Genomic DNA, 20,836 nt, shown 5'->3' with positions numbered 1-20,836 from the left:
ATACACACAATCACATACCCACACACACAATCACAGGCCTATATAAATAATCACATACATACACACACACACACACACACACACATATAATCACAGATGCACACACACACACACATACACACATACAATCACAGACCTATACATACAATCACATATCGTTTTAAATCATATGTGTAACTTGTTTTATAATCATAACATTTTTATCCATTTTGTTTTGCAGATACCTAGCTGGTGAAATTAAGAAAAGGGACGGTTTTGAACTTCTTTGGGAGGTGAGCAATCAAGAGTACAATTAAGAAAGGATATGCTTTGTTTGATATAAAATAAAAATGTAACTTCACTGATTTTAAAGTGAAAACAATTTCAGAGAGGAAAGTAGCTGCTTTGACTTGCCAGTTCTATTAATTTTTCATGCCGCATTAAACATAGAATATGTTTTATTGTGAGTTAACTAATAGATGTTATTTTAAAATATTGCTGATGGCTTATATTGAATATTGCATACATGAGCATAGCGTCTGGTTACTGGAGACCACTTAAAAGGCTTCTATAGCGCTTCTTTTATTATGATAATTAGAATAATTTATAAAAAATTGGCTTTAGCTTTTATTCTATTTTTCAAAATACATCTAAAATTGAAGTAATTGCTAAGGCAAAGAACTAATGGCACATGTTACATAGCAGGGGCTACAGATTAATATTCCGGAAGAGATACACACGAGAATAGAAACAATTAAAATGCTTTATACTTCCCACAACTGTAAGATATGAAACTTTTTGAATAAATAAGTAATATATAGTCAGATTTGAAAAACAATGTTTTGTTTAGTTTTTATTGTATTCTAAAATTTAAATAAAATGGCCGAGCTCCTTCTAGAACAACTACTTTTTTCATTTTCTAAATCAAACATCTTAATGTTTGAGATACAAATCATAGTACCTATGGAATGACAGGTCCACCAGCACAGAAACATATTGTCACACAGTGGTTGCCACTTTGCTTAGTAACACCCTAGAAGAGAGGGGTAAAGGGAGGTATACTCACCTGAACCTCCTTTTGTAGCTCCTGACAGATAAAGTCACCAGAAGTGATATAATCCGCCATTGATCTTCTTATGTAAGCTCAATGAGATGCAAGAGATGTCATAGTTATTGACTGCATATCACACAAGTAGATACCTTGAAGGATGGGAAATGACAAGTTATGAAAAGTCAGGAAGAAACTTTTTTTCCTGAAATCAATTCATATATGAAAAACAAAGTAGCCACCAATTCAAATGATGATTTATTTTGATTGTGCTGGGATTTCTGATCTCTGTTCAGATTAATTATATATTTTTTAGCACTATAGAAAACTCGAATCACGAATCAAACAAACCATTGTGCAACTCATTTCATTTTATGGGATTATGTCCATATGCTGCTTCAGAGTTACAGAATTTAGATAACTAAGTTCAAGATACATATAAGAATAGCAACAATAAAATATTTGATACGTCCCACAACTGTAAGATAGGATACTTTGTGAATAAATAAACATTAGTTCCCTTTTAAAAATATTAGTTTTTGGCCTCAGCTCTAGCTGTATTTTCTTTTTTACATTAATGAAAATGAATGATTCAGAGATCAATGACTTGTCAAATTTAAAATATAAATACTCCTTTTTCAGTTTCTAACCTAAGATTTCCATTTTCACTTTTAACAGCCAGAATATGCAAATATATGTTTTTGGTACATTCCTCCGAGTTTTAGAAACATGGAAAAAGGACCAGAATACTGGCAGAAACTTCATCAGGTAAACCTTATATATATATATAAACTATATTATAAACTATATTAAGTGTAATATTATTTCTATGTGTATCGTCAGCACTGTATGTAAAAGGCATTAAATTGTTTATGAAGTTTCCAACTCCCCCATGTGGTAAATGAGAGTGAGTGCAAGTTCTGATCAGAGTCTTAAAATGGAATGCAATAATGAAGCAAATTAACAAATTAGCTGAGCTATATGTAACTGTGCAGATCTAATTGCAAATTGATAGTATAGTTGTAATGAATTAATGTATGAAACATATGAACTGGAGTTAAAATGTTGCTGAATTGGCTCACTGTGGTTGGCTGGTAGAATGCAAGGGATCCTGATGGTTTAGGCTAGGGCATGTACATTTCTATCCCATTCTGAAAGTCTATTCTTCTTTTTTTTGGAGGTTATCTAGTTAATTAGTGCCTAGTAGTCATGGAAAGTGTGTATATGTATATGTATATATATATATAAACATTTTGGCACTAGCTAACAATGCTAGACACCTGAGATAATTGGAAGTGTGAAGATATTTTGTCTCATTGTAATGATACAAACAATGTTGTCCCAAGACTCCGGGAATGAGAGTATGAACCGTGGGCATCCATGGTCACCCACTATATACATTAACTCCCACCACCCTAGCCAACAGGAATGGGGAATAGAGGATTCCTTCTGGTTAAGTGAAGTACCTTGCAGCTAGGTTTAGGATTGGCGCACTAGAACTCAAATTTGGTTTTAATGTGTCACTTGGTCAACACTATCTTTTAAGTATTTGTTTATTATTTGCTTTTCTCATCTGCATAAATTATTAAATCAATTGTGTAAGGCATCCCACACTCTAACTCAAACTAAAATATATGTGTATCCTTGATTGTTAAAAATATTACATTATGAAACTTAATTTAGCATCACGTACATGGCAAGAAGCAAAATGAAATCATATGTAGCAGGTATAACAATTGTAGCAAAACATTCCTGCAAGCCAATGAAAGGGGGGGATGAGGAATAAAGAAAAGAACAAACATGCTAGATGTATTTTGTGTCTCAAACAGCCCAAACCACTTATGTGACGTGTGTAAAAGAACAACCCAAACCACCTATGTGACGTGTGTAAAAAATACATCTTAACCCATAGTATTCAGGTTGTGTGGTCAGTAAATCAAAATGCAACTTAAATTCCGGCATCATGAAAAAACAAAACAAAACAAACGACATTGATGAAAAATAATCGATTTATATTATATGGATTAAACATTTTAATGGAATATAGTAAAAATAAAATATAGTGTAGTAAAATTTATTCCACATTTCTTAAAAGTTGGTATTGTATAATGTGTTGATCATTGCCATAGGGCCATCATGATACCAGAAATGATCAAATCAATAACATAATCTCTCAAAAGAAGAAAAAACATGAATATTAATCTTACCCAGTATCCAAGTCTCTCTTCTGCAGCAGAGACATGGTTAATTATTTAACGGACATTCCACGGTTAAAAAAAATAAAATATATATCACTTTTTAGTAAAAAATATCTCCAATGAAAACATGCATGCATTCAATTATGCATTTTTTCATTGGGATATATAGCAAACAGCTTGCAAAAGCTGCAGATATTTTGTCTGCAGCCTTGGCAAGCCCTCCCCTTCTAACCCAGCCCAGACTTTCTGTAGATGTCCAATCACAGACATCCCAATGCAGCTTAATGCAAAGTCTTTGCAAGGCAGGTGCTCTTGGCAGTTATCTGCCTCTTGAGTTAAGCTCCTCTGAGCTACACAACAAGGAAGTAACAGGACTAACTGTCTGACAGCCAGTGGGGTGAAACCTGGTCAATTTATAAAAGTTCCTATTTCTATTGAAATCTACACTTTTTGCAAAATGAAAAAAAGAAGACAAACTCTTCACTTATTAATCACTTCAGCAAGCTGAAATGCTTTAGGGTTCTGGAGTGTTCCTTTAAGGCTAGCTAGTTTTCTGTTCTCTGATTGGGTGATCAGCTTTGCCAATCACACCTCTATATGAAGCAGCCAGTGAACGTCTGAATTTCAATGATTTATAAGAATCATCACTAATATAAGATCAGATAATGGCATCCAATAACAGGCTGATATTACGCAGACCTGAGTAAAATAAGGAAATCCTCTAAAGAAATCTCCCTAAGGACCAATGGCAGTCTATGGTGTGACAATGCTTGTCACGATTCCTGGGAACCCAACACGCTAACACACACACAGACACACACACAGAAAGTGTGCAGTACCGGTCCTTAGAGTGGCCGGGCTAAGCACACACAGAATAGTCAGGAGACAAGCCGAGTAAGGGGAACCAGAAAACAGAATAACGAGAAACAAGCCGAGGTCAAAGGGTAGGAGAAAGTCACAAAGTCAGTATAACAGACCAGAGAGTAGGTAACCAGAAAGCACACGTTCACAATCAATACTATAAAGCAAAGACCACAACAGGGCACAGATAGACAGGAAAGGCAAGTATTTAAATCCTAGCCTGAATCCTGATTGGCTAACCACCAATCAGTATTAACAAACACACGTGGGGGATATCTATACCCCCCACTGTGTTTGTTGCACTGTAGCTTTAACGCCGGGTCACGTGAGTGACCCCGGCGCTTAGATAATAGTGCCGGCTCCCAGCGTGCAGCGTTAGACATGCTGCCGCTGGGAGGAGGAGAGGAGGACGCGAGCGGCGTGTCAAGAGGAGAGGACGCCGCTCGCTTATCGGTAAGGGGAGAGGGGACCGCGACGGACCGAGGGTGAGTGCTGCGAGAGGACTGCAGCCTCCCCTCACCGCTGCCCGCGGAGCCCTGACAATGCTATTCAAAAATTACCCACACAATTATTAGCTGTAGGGCTGTATGGAGCAAAATGAATAATTGTAACATTCCATTTTGGCTAATTATATAGAGGGAAAAGATTGTGATGACTGCATAGTGCAGCATTTGGTACGCGCACCCAGGGGATCCCAAGTATTGTAAGTTGTCAAATCGTTAGCAAAATGTTTAACTACTTATAATAGGGGGATGCCAGTGAACTCCTGGTACCATAACCACTACTTAAGCTTTGTAGTGTTTATGGTGCATGGAGAACATAACATCAGTACCTACATTGCAAAAAAATGACCCCAATTTTTTTTTAAGTTAGTATTTTTGTGTAGGAAATGTATAGTAAAACAGCTTTTTTCTTATAAGTTGCATGAGGTCTTCAACATTCTGTACTTGTAGACACTTGTTGCTACTTTTAAGTACATTTAATAGGCATATATTATGCAGTAATAATCTGCATTTTAAATGCTACCGAAATACATTCAGTACTCAGTACTTTATATAAATATTACTTTATACCTTACTTTTTATTTTTCTCTCGATGAAGGAAGCAAGTTTTCTCTGCTTGCTTCTCGTGTTTTTGCAAAACATTATTTATATGCAATATGTGTCACTGATCGGTCTGCTAGAAATTGGCAAAATGTTTCTGTCAATCCCTCTGCTGGTTTAAATCAATGTGGATTTTATGCAATTACTTTTAATCCTATCAAATTTAGTGTTTCCAATTTCATCCATTAATGGATTGTGTAGATAGCGTCATCTGTAACAAATTGTACGGTTATATCATACGTTAATGCAATTTTTTTTTCTCCTTTTGAATATAAATTTTATTGGATAGTATTATTTTATTATAATAAGAAACCATTGGTAAGTATAGATTTACTTTTTACAGCTATATCAAATGTTTACATAAATAAATTAGTATTTATCTGTTTCTTCTTAATTTTCCATTTCTTCATATTACTGAATGCAGATTAAAGAACTCTACATTCTTTCATCTGCATTAACTTTTCTCTTGTTACTTCCAGCTATAGTCTGTTCTGTACTATATGTCATATTGCAGGTCTCCCAAATGTCCTGATTTTTGTGGGACATCCTCTAGAGTCCTGTCCCTACATCCTGATTTTGACTTTGATGTTTGCCTGTCAGCAAAGCTTGAGTGCTTCATTTGACACTCTAGGGCTGTGCGGGCACACTAGAACCATGTGTTTTTTTTACATGATCTTTTGTGCAGGGGACCTGGCGTACCTTGATGCCAGTCTGACATGCCTATTCAGGCACGTACGTGTCTCTATTCCAGATGGATTGACCCATAATGGTGTGTTGCTAGGCAGCGACAGAACTACTACTAATGCAGCCAGTGCTGCTACACCGGGGCCCACCTGGTGTCCCTCCCACCATTATGGAACACTCAATGGGCATTTCTGATCACAGGGCCGTTTGGGCGCTACATCCCATTAACAGCATAACTGGGCCCTGTCAGATGGCGCTAGGAGGAAGTGAGTTTAGATTGCTTCCACCCAGCTAGCAGAGAGAGCCACGAGGTAAGGGCTGAGAGAATGCAAAAAGAAGTGGAGGGGGGGGGGGGGACATCCAGCAGCCCCAGACTCCCATCAGCTTCTGCCAGGAAGACCTACTGGAACCTATGGAAGCCTGCACCAAAAAGGTATGGAAACAGGAGGGTGGCTAAACGTATTGAAATAATGACGTGTGTGTGTTTGTCTGTATGTCTGTGTGTGTATATCTGTCAGTATGTATATGTATCTATGTCAATATGTGTGCATCTGTTAGTGTGTGTGTGTCTGTGTGTATCTGTCAGTATGTGTGTTTGTGTGTGTGTCTCTTTTACTAGTTAAAATAATAGTTTAATAAATAGTATATTGCACGCAAATCAAACCTTAAATAGAACTTCCAGAAAAAAGGGAGAAATATAAGAGAACACACACATTTAAAGCATTTCTCAAGAGTGGTTTTATGTCACAGTGTGTCTATTAGTCAATTATGTTTATGTTTGTTTTATATGAATTTTATGTTTTATTTTTAACTTGGCTATACCTGGGTGGTTATACAGAGTTTTACTTTATTCTTGCAAGCGGATGATGTCTTTAGGAAGTTAAATCTAAATGTGAAAGTATTTATAGCTACTAAAGTTGGTGAACTACACATAAATAAAGTGAATGGAGTCACACTTTTTCGTTGGATCGGCCAGTAATTTGGGCAAAGGAACTAGATTAATAGCCCATGATAAGAGTTTAGTAGTTTATACTCCTGCCTAGATAGACTGAATTCTACAAAAAGTTTGTTCTACAGAAAATGTTTTCAAAATGTTTGTTCGAATGTTTTATTTGCTTAGTTTTTTTTATACTTGTGTTATACAGTGCACATTTAAATGTGGTACCAGTCCTTTTCTCTATCCTTGTCTCCTCTTTCTGTTCTCCTCTGATGCGAGGTGTCTTCACTCACTTAACTCTATCATTAGCTCTTTTCTTATTCCTTTCCTTAGATATAGTTCCTGCCAGTTTGTCCTCACCCAATTGATCCTCCTACCCCTCCAAAGACCTTACCGCCTTCAAGTTACCCACATAAGCATACGCTTACTTTGGACCAATATTTTTTCCCTAATCCTCATCTCCATATGATACTCAATCCTATGGAGGCCCTAAGGTCCAGTGGAGTATACCTGCTTCATCTGCCCTCCTATCATTTTGCCCCCAAGTCCCTAAGTTCAAATCAGGTGTATTTCTATAGCTTGAAGACAGCAAATCATAATACTAAATGAGTGATCCTTAGAGATCACATGAATATACATGATGACATTCCTAATACATTGAGTTGATGTATGCATACTTTCGCCTGGTGTTTCTCCTGGGACATTACCAAGTTGCATCCTTGACCAGATTTATATTGTTCGTAATTGTCTCATTTCTGTTTATATGTTTACAGACCAAATGTGAAAATAGAAAATTACATTAAAAAAAAATGTGATGCCAGTCCTAACGTATAAGAATTCCCACTACATTTGGTTCAGTAAAAAGTAAACATCTAGCAGTTTTGGTTCTTTTTGAACCATGTACTGCATTTTCCTTCTAAAATAATGTGCTGTTTTGAAGCTAAATAGCTTTGCCTGAGGAATACTGAAGAAGTGATAGTTTAGATTGGATTTTTTGATTTCAGATCTAAAGTACTTTATTTTTTCCAGATAACGGAATGTGGGCATATTTGTTATTTACTCAATTCCAACTAAAATATCTTGAGTTACAGAAAGACTCTGCAAAACAATAAATATAGAAAATGTTATGGCATCCAAGCACTCTTAAATACACATCACATGAAGTTCAAAAACAGAAACGGTTACCATTTTAAATGGTTTAGTAGGAGAAAGCTCTGGTCAATTATCAAGTCATATTGCAGTCTCTGGAATCTTTAATGGCATTAGAATATTCTTAGTAGTACTTGTATAAAAAGCTTTTCAGGGAAGCTCCTACCCTACCTGAGTAGAATGCTCTCCTTAGCTGTTCCCACCTCCTATAACCTCCGATCCAGTACTAGCACGATATTTAGCATAGCGCAATACAAAAATAAAGTGGCTCAATCCTCATTTTCCTACGGAGCACCACAAATCTTCATTCAATCTAAAATCCTATAAGAGATCTATGGCAATGTCATAGGCGTGCGCACGGGGTGTGCCGGGTGTGCCTGGGCACACCCTAATCCCCGCGGCCGCCTATGTATTGAGACCGGCAGGGGAGATCTCAGGATCTCCCCTGCCGGCTCATGCAGAGCCGGCGCTATCCGAGCGCCGGCTCTGCTCTCAGCCTCCCCTCACCGGCTCACAGGCAGTGAGGGAGGCAGGAGAGGACCGGCGGAGCTCTTGCCAGCAGCTCCGCCGGGTTCCTCTCGCGAGATCTGAGCGTTGCCGCGGCAACGCTCAGATCTCGCGTGAGTGAACTCTAGCCCTGCGGGGCTAGAGTTCACTCCCCACTGGACCACCAGGGATGGATGGCAGCCGCAGGATCCCCCCTCCCAGGCATAAGGTAAGAAGGGAGGGGGGATAACTGATCTGCCCCCACCTCCACTGGACCACCAGGGAAAGCAGCAAGGAAAGATCCCCCCTCCCTACATAAAGTAAGAAGGGAGGGGGGATATTAAGTAATGTACCGGCACCTCCACCCCCACAATCACACACACACATACACAGCACAAACACACATACAGCACCCACACACATACACAGCACCCATAGACATACACAGCACACACACACATACACAGCACCCACAGACATACACAGCACCCACAGACATACACAGCACCCATAGACATACACAGCACACACACACATACACAGCACACACAGACATACACAGCACCCACAGACATACACAGCACCCACAGACATACACAGCACCCACAGACATACACAGCACCCATAGACATACACAGCACCCACAGACATACACAGCACCCACAGACATACACAGCACCCACAGACATACACAGCACCCACAGACATACACAGCACCCACAGACATACACAGCACTCACAGACATACACAGCACCCACAGACATACAGCACTCACACACATACAGCACCCACACACATACACAGCACCTATACACATACACAGCACCAAAACACATACAGCACCTACACACATACAGCACCTACACACATACAGCACCTACACTCATACAGCACCCACACACATACAGCACCCACAGGCATACACATCACCCACACACATACACAGCACCAACACACATACACAGCACCAAAACACACAGCACTCTCACACTCATTACACAAACAGCACCCTCACAAACACAAACAGGACCCTAACAAACACACACACAGCACACTACCAGTACCCTCACACACAAACAGCACCCTCACACACAGTACATTTACAGCACCCTCACAAGTGCACACACACACACACAAACAGCACCCTGACACACAGTACATTCACAGCACCCTCACAAGCACGCACACACAAACACCCTAGCCCACATAGTACACTACCAGCACCCTCACACACACATCGCACTAACAGCACCCTCACACAGCACACACACAGCTTTGTGTGTGTGTGTGTATATATATATATATATATATAGTGCTATTTAGGATTTAAAATCTCTGTTTAGTTAATAAGCGAGTGCACTGGTTTGTATATTTTTTGTATTTTGGTCCCAGTAGCACCCTGTAATATATGCATGTTTAGGTGAGTGCAGCCCTTCTTACCTTGTATATATATATATATATACACGCCGCGTGTGCTTGTGCTTTAGGGTGCACACCCTAATGCAATGGGCTGCGCACGCCTATGGGCAACGTACCTCAATACAGAATGCACCTGTCATGGTTGACTAAATTAATTACCTGTTATGTGTTAAATGTATATATGTGTGCATGTGTGTATATATATATATATATATATATATATTATATTGTTATGTTATATTATTGTGACGGACCGCCTGGTACTCCGACTCAGTACCTCCGCCAATTGATGCTTCCTAGCTGTCGCTGAGTACCATTAGCACTGCACCGGACACCATAAGCACCGTAGCCCTTTAGCTGCCGTAGCTTGGCTGGGGTCACCCTGGACCAAACTCCTGGATCCAGCTCCCAGTGGGAAGGCCTCTCCTCCAAGAGATTATACCAGTGTAGCTCTTACAAGACCTAGTGATTATAACCAAGAGGAGTATAGTGATATAGCAATCCCCAGGGTAGATACAGCTGTTTCCCTCACACATCAGACGAGGCTCTATGTTGAGGGTAAGCAGGAACTCGTTTAATGGTTGCCACAACTGGCCTCTTATGCAAGTCCCCATGCAAGGGGCACACCCCCTGGACCTGAGAGTAAACCACAGGAGAAACAAATACACGTTTACATTGGCTATCAGATCCAGGACACTCCCACACATAACTAGGTAAATTCCTCCTCTGTACCTGGGATATAATAGAGTCAAGTACTGTATTAACTAAATTATCTCCCCTGCTACATCTTGTCTCAAATCCCCACGGTATCCCTTAGATTGTAAGCTCACAGGCTATCTAGCTAAGAACTTTGTATAAAAGACCTTCAATGGCTAGATATTGGCTTACGGGCAGGGCACTCTCGACCTCTTGTATTTGTCTGTGTATATTGTATGTCCTCCAATACTTGTACAGCTCTGCGGAATCTTTTGGTACTTTATAAATACCAGTAATAAATAAATAATAAATATGAACTTCAAAGTGTGTATTGTGCAATTGTGCTTATAACTGTTGGTTTTATATGTAATTTTTTTTTGTTAACTTTTCACTGCGACGTAACTAAAAATAACATTCTATACAACACATTTTAAGCGATTAGCTGTTTTAATAGGAAGTGTATAGAATAGAGCAGGTAGAATCAATATTAATTTGGTTTCCATTCAATAAGGAATGATCTTGATATTCAAACATGTCAACCCCCACTCCAGTAACGCAAATAATACAGATCAACCTGTATTAAAATAAATAACATATTGTGGCTTGACATTTAAGCAACTGTTACATAAATAAATGAACTCTGACTTTATAAAGTTAAATGATGCTTCCAAATGTAAATAAATAGCAGTTGCATTGATTAACCTTTAAACTCAAGAGTAATTCTATATTTTATTATGAATAACTATGTCAAGTGGCAATTTTTACGGATTTTTAGTGGATTCTATATTTTGCTTGGTTTTTTTTCCGACCTCAGATCTAATGTTGTATGCAGCTATTAAGGATATGTAAGGAAGAGCATTTTTTTCACTAACATTTTCTTTTCCCAATATGAGATATAAAATTACAGAATTAAAGAAAAGAACTGGACTGTGAATGGCACGCACCTCCGGAAAGTAAATATGTGTTCTCGACAAATATCTGTGATAGGCCTGTTAGAAAAGTTTTATCTATGGCTCTTGTTTCAAGTCCTAGTAACAACTGTAGATCAGGAATTTTATGTACCATAAACATCTGCCAGGCAGAGATATTGGCTATGCATAATATTTACGAGGAGGATAGGTTTAGTAAAAAAAAAGCAACAAATGGTGGGAATTCAAAGGTGATTATATATTTTTTAGATTTTAGAAAATGTAATTTCTACATATTTTTAATATAGCATTTTGATAATGGTGGAGCAAGTTTGGCCAAATATCTTCATAATGCCCAGACTCTTGTCCAACCACTGAACCCTTGGAGGACACTTTAGGCCTCCTTATGGTTATTCTAACTATCTGCCTATATAAAATAAAATGCTGTATTTGGAAACATATAATAAATTAATTTTTGAAAGCCTTCCCTAAATTATTTTTATCTAATAAACCTATTTAAACAACCACTAAGTATTAGACACACAGCATAATTCTTTCACATTTTTATCTCTTTTTTTTTTTTTATAAAGTGATTTAGTATGGCTTATTATCTCATACCTTCATTAGTAAACTGACTGACATCCCATGCAGCACAAACACTATGGTTTATCATAGTTCTTACTGTGCTAAATCATTTCAAGCAATTAAAGAAAATGGATTTCTGGAGTCAAAAGAACTTACCTTCTTTGTTTGGGAAAGCAGAATTAAGCAGTTTTACCTCTTTATTATTCAATCCAAATTATTTGTACAGCTAAGCAACATTCTGATATAGAAAAACCTTAACACACAAAGTGCAAGTGAGGTGAGGTATTTTAGTTAACTCTCTTTGTAGGTGCGGCTTCCCCAGTGTTTAAAAAAACACTTAAAAAACACAAAAATAAGATAGAGAACACGAACAGATAGGGGGCGCTCCAAATAGTGAATGAAAGCAATACAAGTAAGATAAATACTTATTCAAACTGTTTCTCCAATTCATATGTACACCACCTAGATATCAAAGACAGTAGTACATAGCATAATACTGTATGATGGAAAAACTTAATAACAGTTTGTCAATTGCCAACTCACAATCTGCAGAGCCACGTATAGTAGGCTCTGACTATAATCGCATGCTCTGATGTCTCAGAAAATACACCTCCAATCCCAATGCACGAAACTCGACTGGTCCCAGGAGTCAGCAGGGGAAATAATTGGTAGGTCTGGAGTTTCAAAATGCTAAAAATAGCTATTTTAATCAAAAGTATTATAAAATAAACAATACTAATATTGCATAAAAACAAAGTCACTAACGCGTTTCGACCCGATGGTCTTTTTCAAAGTCTATTTTCCAACTGTCCGGACATCCTTTAAATACCCTGTCCAAATCTCCTTTTTGGCGCCAAACGATTTTGCCGCCGATCACTCGTTCACTCATCTGTGTTGCCTTAATTTCCGGCTCCAAATGATGACGTCTTTCCGTTTTTTGTTTAGTGCGGCGCATTTCTTTTGCATCCGTCCGTGATGTTGTGGACCTAGTCGCCATCTTTGAATGTCCACATATCGGGCAACATTACGTCCTGGCTAATCTTTCATATTGCAAAAAGTCCCAAGATATAATTTAAATCTACATATTCTATCGATAGTCATATTGCACCATATTTACAGTAACATGATAAATGCATCTCATATGTCCCAACAATATTACAAATATATCTTATATGTCCCATTTCTTCTATATATATATATATATATAAAAAAAATAATCTATACAAAATTACTTGGTTAAAAATATATATAAGTATATTAAATACATACAAATATATAAAAGATATAAAATATATATTCTCATTTCAGTAAGAAGAGGGAAAAAGAGGGAAAACATTTTATTATCATAGATATCTTCACACCTTATTTTCACATCTTATATTAGTGCACTCATTTCAAAGTCACAGTTTAATCCCTTTGGTGCCAGAGTGTCTAGGTTAAAGATCCAGCCCATTTCACACAAACTAAGGGCTGCATCAATGTCCCCTCCTCTCCAATGACGTGTAATGTTTTGGATAGCATAAAATCGTAGCCCTTTTGGGTCTTTGTCATGACATTCTAAAAAATGTAACGAGACGCTATGGTTTTTAAAACCTCTTTTGATGTTATATATGTGCTCTCGTACCCTAGTGGCCACACATCTAGTGGTTTTACCCACATATTGTAGACCACACGGGCACTCGAGCACATATACAACATTCTTGGTTTTACACGTCATGAATGATCCCATTCCATACTGTTTCAAACTAGACTGGGAAGAAAAAGTGGTAATTTTCTTTTCCTTATTACCTAATAGTTTGCACCCCATACAATCTTTGCAATAGTTAAAACCTTTTAGCGACTCTCTATTTATACTTGTAAAATCTTTTTCCCATTTTTCTAAAAAGCTATTAGTTAAAACTTGTTTAAAATTTTGTGCTCCCCTATATATTATTTTGGGTTTTTCTCCTATATATTTCGTAATCTCATTGTCTTGTTGTAGTAGATGCCAGTTTCTTCCAAAAATCCTCTTAATTTGAGCATGATTTTTGTTGAAATCAACAATTAAAGGAACTATGTTTGAATTTTCCTCATTCTTTGGTTGTTTGTATTCCAGCAGTTCTTCCCTATTCATCTGTCTAACCTGCATAATTGACCTATTTAAATCGTTATCAACATATCCCTTTTCTAAAAATTGTTGCTTTAGAACCTCTGCTTGTAAGTCATATTTTCCTATTTGTGAACAATTCCTCCTTAATTCTGATATGCTTAAATTGCATGCACCATTTTGATGATGCTGAATTGCTAAAATATTACTTTTTAATACATTTTTAAACTTTTGATTTCCTTCCAAATATATATCACTGGTGGAACTAGATTGTAAGCTCAGTGGAGCAGAGCCATCCTGCTTTTTTTGTAAATATTTTTTTTAGTGATATTAAGTGTGATAAACTCTGAAACAAACAGTAAACAATGAAAAACAAATTTGTATAAGATTGTCTAAAGATCACTATGTCTATCAAGACAGGGCTGGCCTTAGGCCTTCAGGCTCCCTGTGCAAAAAATCTTAACAGCACCCTCCCCTTTCCCCTCCCCCCATCCATGTGTATAGGGGATTTATTAAATGAAAATTTTAAAACAAACAAATACGTATCCCCTCTTCCCTGTCATTACCTTGCATAGAGGGGGGCATGCTGATCTCTGGTGATCCAGTTTGCTGGGAATCTGGTCGGTGCCTTCACTGGGTGCAGACCATCAGTAACTGTCTCATGAGCCCAGGCACTTACAGCATAAAGAGCTTTCCTGTGTTAATCCGCAGCAACGTTCTGATTGGCCTGAACTCGAAAGACCGCTATATTTATCATGTGTGTCAGACGTGATTGTGTGATGTGTTGGCTTTGTGCCATATGTGTAATGGGTGTATTGACTGTGTCTGATATATGTGTGTATTGTTCTTGTGTGATTTTTGTGCACTATAGCAGTAGATAGGGGGAGCAGGGGCATTGGAGTAGATGGGGAGCAGGGGCGCTATAGCAGTATATGGGGGGAGCAAATGCACTGGGGTAGATGGGGCACTATAGCAGTAGATGGCGGAACAGTGGCACTAGGGTAGACGGGGAACAATGGTAATATAGGGGTAGATGCGGCACTCTAGGGGTAGATGGGGGAGCAGGCGCACTATAGGGATAGATGGGAAACTATAGGGGTAGATGGGGAGCAGGGGTACTATAGGGGTAGATGGGGAGCTGTGGTACTATAGGGGTAGCTGGAGGGAGCAGGTATACTATAGGGGTAGATGGGGAGCAGGGGCATTATAGGGGTAGATGGAGGGGGCAGATACACTATAGGGGTAGATGGAGGGGGCAGGTACACTATAGGGGAAGATGGGGAGGCACTATAGGGGAAGATGGGGAACAGGGGCACTATAGGGGTAGATGGGGGAGCATATGGAGCTGGGGCACTATAGGGGTAGAGGGGACACTATAGGGGTAGATGGGTGGCACTGTAGGGGTAGATGGGGAGTGGGGGCACTATAGGGGTAGATGGGTGGCACTGTAGGGGTAGATGGGAGCAGGGGCACTATAGTGGTAGATGGGGGGCACTAGATGGGTAGTTGGGGAGCAGGGGCACTATAGTGCTAGATGGGGGCACTATAGGGGTAGATGGTGAGAAGGGGCATTATAGGGGTAGATGGAGGGAGCAGGTACACTATAGGGGTAGATGGGGAGTCAATATGTGGGAACAGGGGCACTAAAGGGGTAGATGGGGAGCATAGGGAGCTGGGGCACTATAGGGGGCACTATAGGGGTATTTAGGGAGCAGGGGCACTATATGAATAGATGGGGCGCTATAGGGGTAGATGGGGAGTAGGAGCACTATAGGGGTAGATGAGGGAGTAGGGGCATTATATGGGTAGATGGAGGGAGCAGGTACACTATAGGGGTAGATGGGGAGGCACTATAGGGGAAGATGGGGGAACAGGGGCACTATAGGGATAGATGGGGAGCATAGGGAGCTGGGGCACTATAGAGGTAGATGGGACACTATAAGGGTAGATGGGGCACAATAGGGATAAATGGGGAGCAGGGGCACTCTAGGGGTAGATGGAGGGAGCATGAACACTAGAGGGGTAGATGGGGGGCACTATAGGGGTAGAGGTGGGGCACTATAGGGGTAGATGGGGGCACTATAGGGTTAGTTGGGGGAGCAGGGACACTATAGGGGTAGATAGAGGGAGTAGTAACACTATAGGGGTAGATGGGGACGCACTATAGGGGAACAGTGGCACTATAGGGGTAGATAGGGAAGCATAGGGAGCTGGGGCACTGTAGGGGCAGATGGGGGCCCAATAGGGGTAGATAGGGGGAGCATGGACACTATGGGTAGATGGTGGCACTATAGTGATAGATGGGGAACAGGGGTACTATAGGGGGAGCAGGAGCACTATAGAGGTAGATGGGGGACACTATAGGGGTAGATGGGGGCATGATCGGGGTAGAGGGGGGCACAATAGGGTTGGAGGGGGGCACGATAGGGGTAGAGGGGGGGTACTATAGAGGAAGATGGTCTCACTTACCACTCAGCAGATTCGGGCCTCGGTTAGACACCGCCCCCGCAGGCCGCTTAGCTCCGCCTCCTACAGTCTCTCTCTGCTAAGTGCGGGTTAAGGATAGGGAGTGTGCAAGCTGTGTCGGCCACATGGCGCTCCCTGCTGCCATGATGCCCTGTGCAACCGCACAGCTCGCACACCCCAAAGGCCGGCGCTGCTATCAGATACAAGTGGAGAGTTGTGTTTTACCATTATATTGCACTAAAGAATATGCTGACATTTTACAAATAATAAAAATTAACTATGTAGAACTACTACCTGTTTCAACATCGGGTCGTTTTCATTTCCTTTGTACGTAGTATGAAACATTTCAGTTTATGTTGAGTTGTGTGTAGTTTCTCTGTCCCTTCACTAGATGGTGTTGAAATCTAGAGCATTATTTTTTTGGATCCTAACAAAATTTTAGCTACAAAACACTAAGGAAGAACACCGTACAATATATTTAGTAAAAAAATTAAAATGAAATAATCAATATATATTATATATAAACTCATGGTTAGTATTATATATTACTTACACAATGTTTATTCGATTGTTCCTATAAATTATATGCTATTCAGGAATGAGTTTGTTGTGCATTAGGAAGGGAATCTGAAAAAATAACAAAATAGCAGTCATATATATTTGCAAGTTTTGTGATATTAGGAATAGCCACTCTTTGTTAATGGTTGTCTTTGACACATTAACAGTTGGACCTTCTAAATAACTTGGGAACATTCAGTAAACAAGAAGATCTGATAATATTAAAACTTGACAATATTTGTCAAAATAGTTGAGATGCAAAATGAGCATTGGGTCAAATAAATTATAATCTGACCTAAGGTGTCTAAAGATGGCTGTCAAAAATGGGGAATGTGAAAAGTAGCCAAGTGATTTCTTAAAAAAACAAAAAAACATCAGTATACATGAGTTAAACAAATAATGAGATGGTATATTATAGCATAAAAATTATATTGCAACATTTTAAATTAAATGACAGAGTTCCTTGAAATATTAAATTGTGTATGTGATTGCACAGAATTGTGATTTGCCAGAAAGATAATTTTTGGTTCATGGTATCATCTATATTTTCTAGAAAACTTTTTTTTTTATTATGACAAATCTTAGTAACAGAGAAACAGTATGTGGAAACTAAAATCGGCTACATAATAATTTTTCACAGCAGTTCATAATAAAACATTAGAAATGTCTTACTAAGAAAGACGACATGAAGAGGATTAAAGCGAAGGGGGCATCGAGGTTTCCATGGTTGGCACTGAGGTTTATAGCTCTAATGGCTTGATGCCTTCCGTTAAACATACGTGTAATAAATGGATAAACTCTATTTATATATTTACTGGGGCTAGGGCAAGTCATGTGAATTGGAGAAGATTCACCTGGAGAATTGGCAGGTCAGCTTGGCAATTAAGAATAAGCAGGCCAGACTCACCAAGGGCAGACCATGCATATAGCACTGTTTGTCATGGACATAATGCAAGCTTGTCAAATTATGTGCTCCTTCTATGCAGTTCTTTTGCACCCTCAAAAGCAGGACACCAGAGAACAAAGTCAGAATGGTAAGACCGGACCCTTAAATCAGGACTATCCCACTGAGATCGGGAATGTTGGAAGGCATGCAAATAATTGCTCTTTTTTTGTTAGTTGCTAGAATTACGTCTTTCTTTTTGAAGACAGTGCAGGAATTATTTTGTCTTAACCTCTTCATGACACATGTTGACCCAGATGTTGGCAACGTACAATAATTATGCATTGCCAGGAAGATGCCAATGACATCACCAGTCTCATGTGATTAACAAGTGATGCTTGGTTTGTATTTTTTGCATATTAAGATATGTTGTTGTGGAGGCAAGTAAGGCTTTTAGACGTTTAGGCTTTTTATTGGCAGGGCCAATAATAATGTTTCTACCAGCTATTTCAGGGTACATATATACTTATTTAAATTGTTTTTTTTTTTGTTTTGTTTTTCATGCTTACAGTTTATTATGTAATTTAACTTGTGTGTGTTTCAACTTGTAAAATGCTTCAATACACAAAATATAGTGTAGCATATTAGGAAATAAACTTTAAAGGACCATTGAAAGCACCATATCCAGTCACCATCCAGAGTAAATAGTTAAGCGATTGAACATTGGTCTGACGTATCACCTTTGCCAAATCTGGCCTACTCCTGCAGTAGAAGCCTTATGTCTCCCCTGAGCTTGGCCTGCTCAACTAATGCTATCCGCCAATAAGAGCAGTCACACAAGGCTATGCTTGGCTCAGAACCTAATCAGATTTTCCTTGCAAGATTATTAGGAAGCAGGGCTCCATTCAAGTTATACTTACCATAACCACTGCAGCAGAATGAAGTGTTTATGGGTCTTGGAGTGTCCCTTTAAAGAACTAATAACACGTGCTTTGCCTATTAAGATTAACTATGATTATATTATCAAAGTAAAGCTATGTCTGATAAATTGCTTGAATCTACATTTGTAGATAAGCAAGCTGTCCAACCAAGCACAAATTTAAAAAGTAAAAGTGTTATTACACATGAACATGATTTGCAATAATCACACTAACCTTTCTGAGGATAAAAAAAAAAGCAATCCAATTCAGACAAGAATTGGATTGCTTTTTTTTTTTTGTTATCAAAAAGGTTAGTGTGATTCTGAAAAATAGCTGGATATTTTATTATCCAGAAAGCTTGCATTCAGCCAAATGCCCACTGAGAACTATAATCTAAACTAGAAATAGATTTCCTTGAAAAAAAAATAGAAAAAAAAACAACATTCTGAAAGTGGTAATTTTATAATGCTTGCAAGAAGCTCATAATTTTCCAACATAGTATGTGCAGAATAAAGTCTGTTTATTTTAAAACCATGCTAGCTGAACAGGAAATGTTCCACTTATATACCAAAATATATTTTATATCTGTTTTTATTAAATTTGGATATAGGAAAACAATAATTTGAATCTAGATTATCTAAGAAATTGGATTTAGTTTCTGCTATGCATAAAGGAAGTCATGGACTGTTTTGCCCTTGAACACGTGCATTGCCAATTGCACAAAAGGAGTTGTAGGCAATATGTTGGCTAGATTAATCAGAACATTACCATCAGTAGCATCCTAACAATTAATGAGACACCCCAAACACCTAAAGCACTTCAGATTGCTGATGTGTGAAGAGTGTATCCTCTTTTTATTTTACTAAAAGATTTCAATGGTAATTGCCACTTTTAGCAGACAACTGGTTGTTTAACTAAATGCAAATCTGTGATGGGACAGCCATAGCAAGTCTTGTTGGGGAAGAAGGGAATGGCTTGAAAAGGTTGCAGATTGGAGATATACATCTTTTGCAAGCTGTTTTTACTCCCAATGGAAAAAAATGCATAATTAAATGCGTGAATAGGAAAAAGAACAACCAGTGGTGGAGAGGAAGCAAAGAAGGTTTTAGTTTACTGTACTGTGCTTCACCATGTGCTGTTTAATGATTTCCCTTGTAGATGGATAGCTGAATCCAAATATATGTATGTATATATAATTAAATCTATGAATTATTTCACTGGGTGACATCTACTAAATAGTGATATTTTTTTAATTTTATTTGAGCAGTGGTGTGCTTATATTATCTACCCTTAACAGTTTAGACAAGAGCTGAGTTTATCTGTGCAAAAAAATGAATGGTGACTCTGTGTACGGGTATATCAAAGAGCAGTTTCCATGTATTTATACATATTGTATGATTGCTCTACACCCTTTCCAGAATTTCACAAAAAGCTCTGGTGGTAATAAAGGTTGCGGAGAGTGTACATGGACCTTAAATCTAATGATCTCACATCTCTATCACAGAAGTACATCCCTAGTAGAAGGAAGGGTTTGCTGTTCTGCCAGGAATATATTTCCCTTGCTTCCTTAATAGAGCTCCAGTGACCTAGTCCTCCCCACCCAAAAAGGAAGCGTGGGTGAGGCATTAGTCAGCAATGGTTAGTAAAAGTGTGCAGAGAGTGCTAAATTATTTTGTAAAGAAACAATTATACATATGCACAAGGTGACGGTCAACTGGGTTTCTTGACTACTAAGCATTCTTTAAAGCCAAGAGCCAAAGAGGGGGTTGGATTCGCAAATATTTGAAAACAATTCCTACAGACTCATAGGAATAGAAATCCAGTTAATGGTTAAAATCATTCTGTATTGAGTTTTGATTAAGGACAGTC

General features: G+C 38.7%; 1 protein-coding gene across 1 annotated transcript in view; it reads left to right on the top strand.

Moving 5' to 3' along the window:
- GADL1 (glutamate decarboxylase like 1) overlaps positions 1-20,836 on the top strand; it is a 270,173-nt gene that overhangs the window by 215,542 nt on the left and 33,795 nt on the right. The window contains exons 13-14 of the mRNA XM_063452215.1: positions 221-272; positions 1,706-1,795. Coding sequence (XP_063308285.1) covers positions 221-272; positions 1,706-1,795 — 142 coding nt within the window. The remainder of the gene's footprint in view (positions 1-220; positions 273-1,705; positions 1,796-20,836) is intronic.

Source organism: Pelobates fuscus, chromosome 4, assembly GCF_036172605.1.
Source record: "Pelobates fuscus isolate aPelFus1 chromosome 4, aPelFus1.pri, whole genome shotgun sequence".
In the NCBI taxonomy this organism is placed as follows: Eukaryota; Metazoa; Chordata; class Amphibia; order Anura; family Pelobatidae; genus Pelobates; species Pelobates fuscus.
The sequence above is the reverse complement of the archived record's forward strand: the minus strand, read 5'-3'. Positions and strand labels throughout refer to the sequence as shown.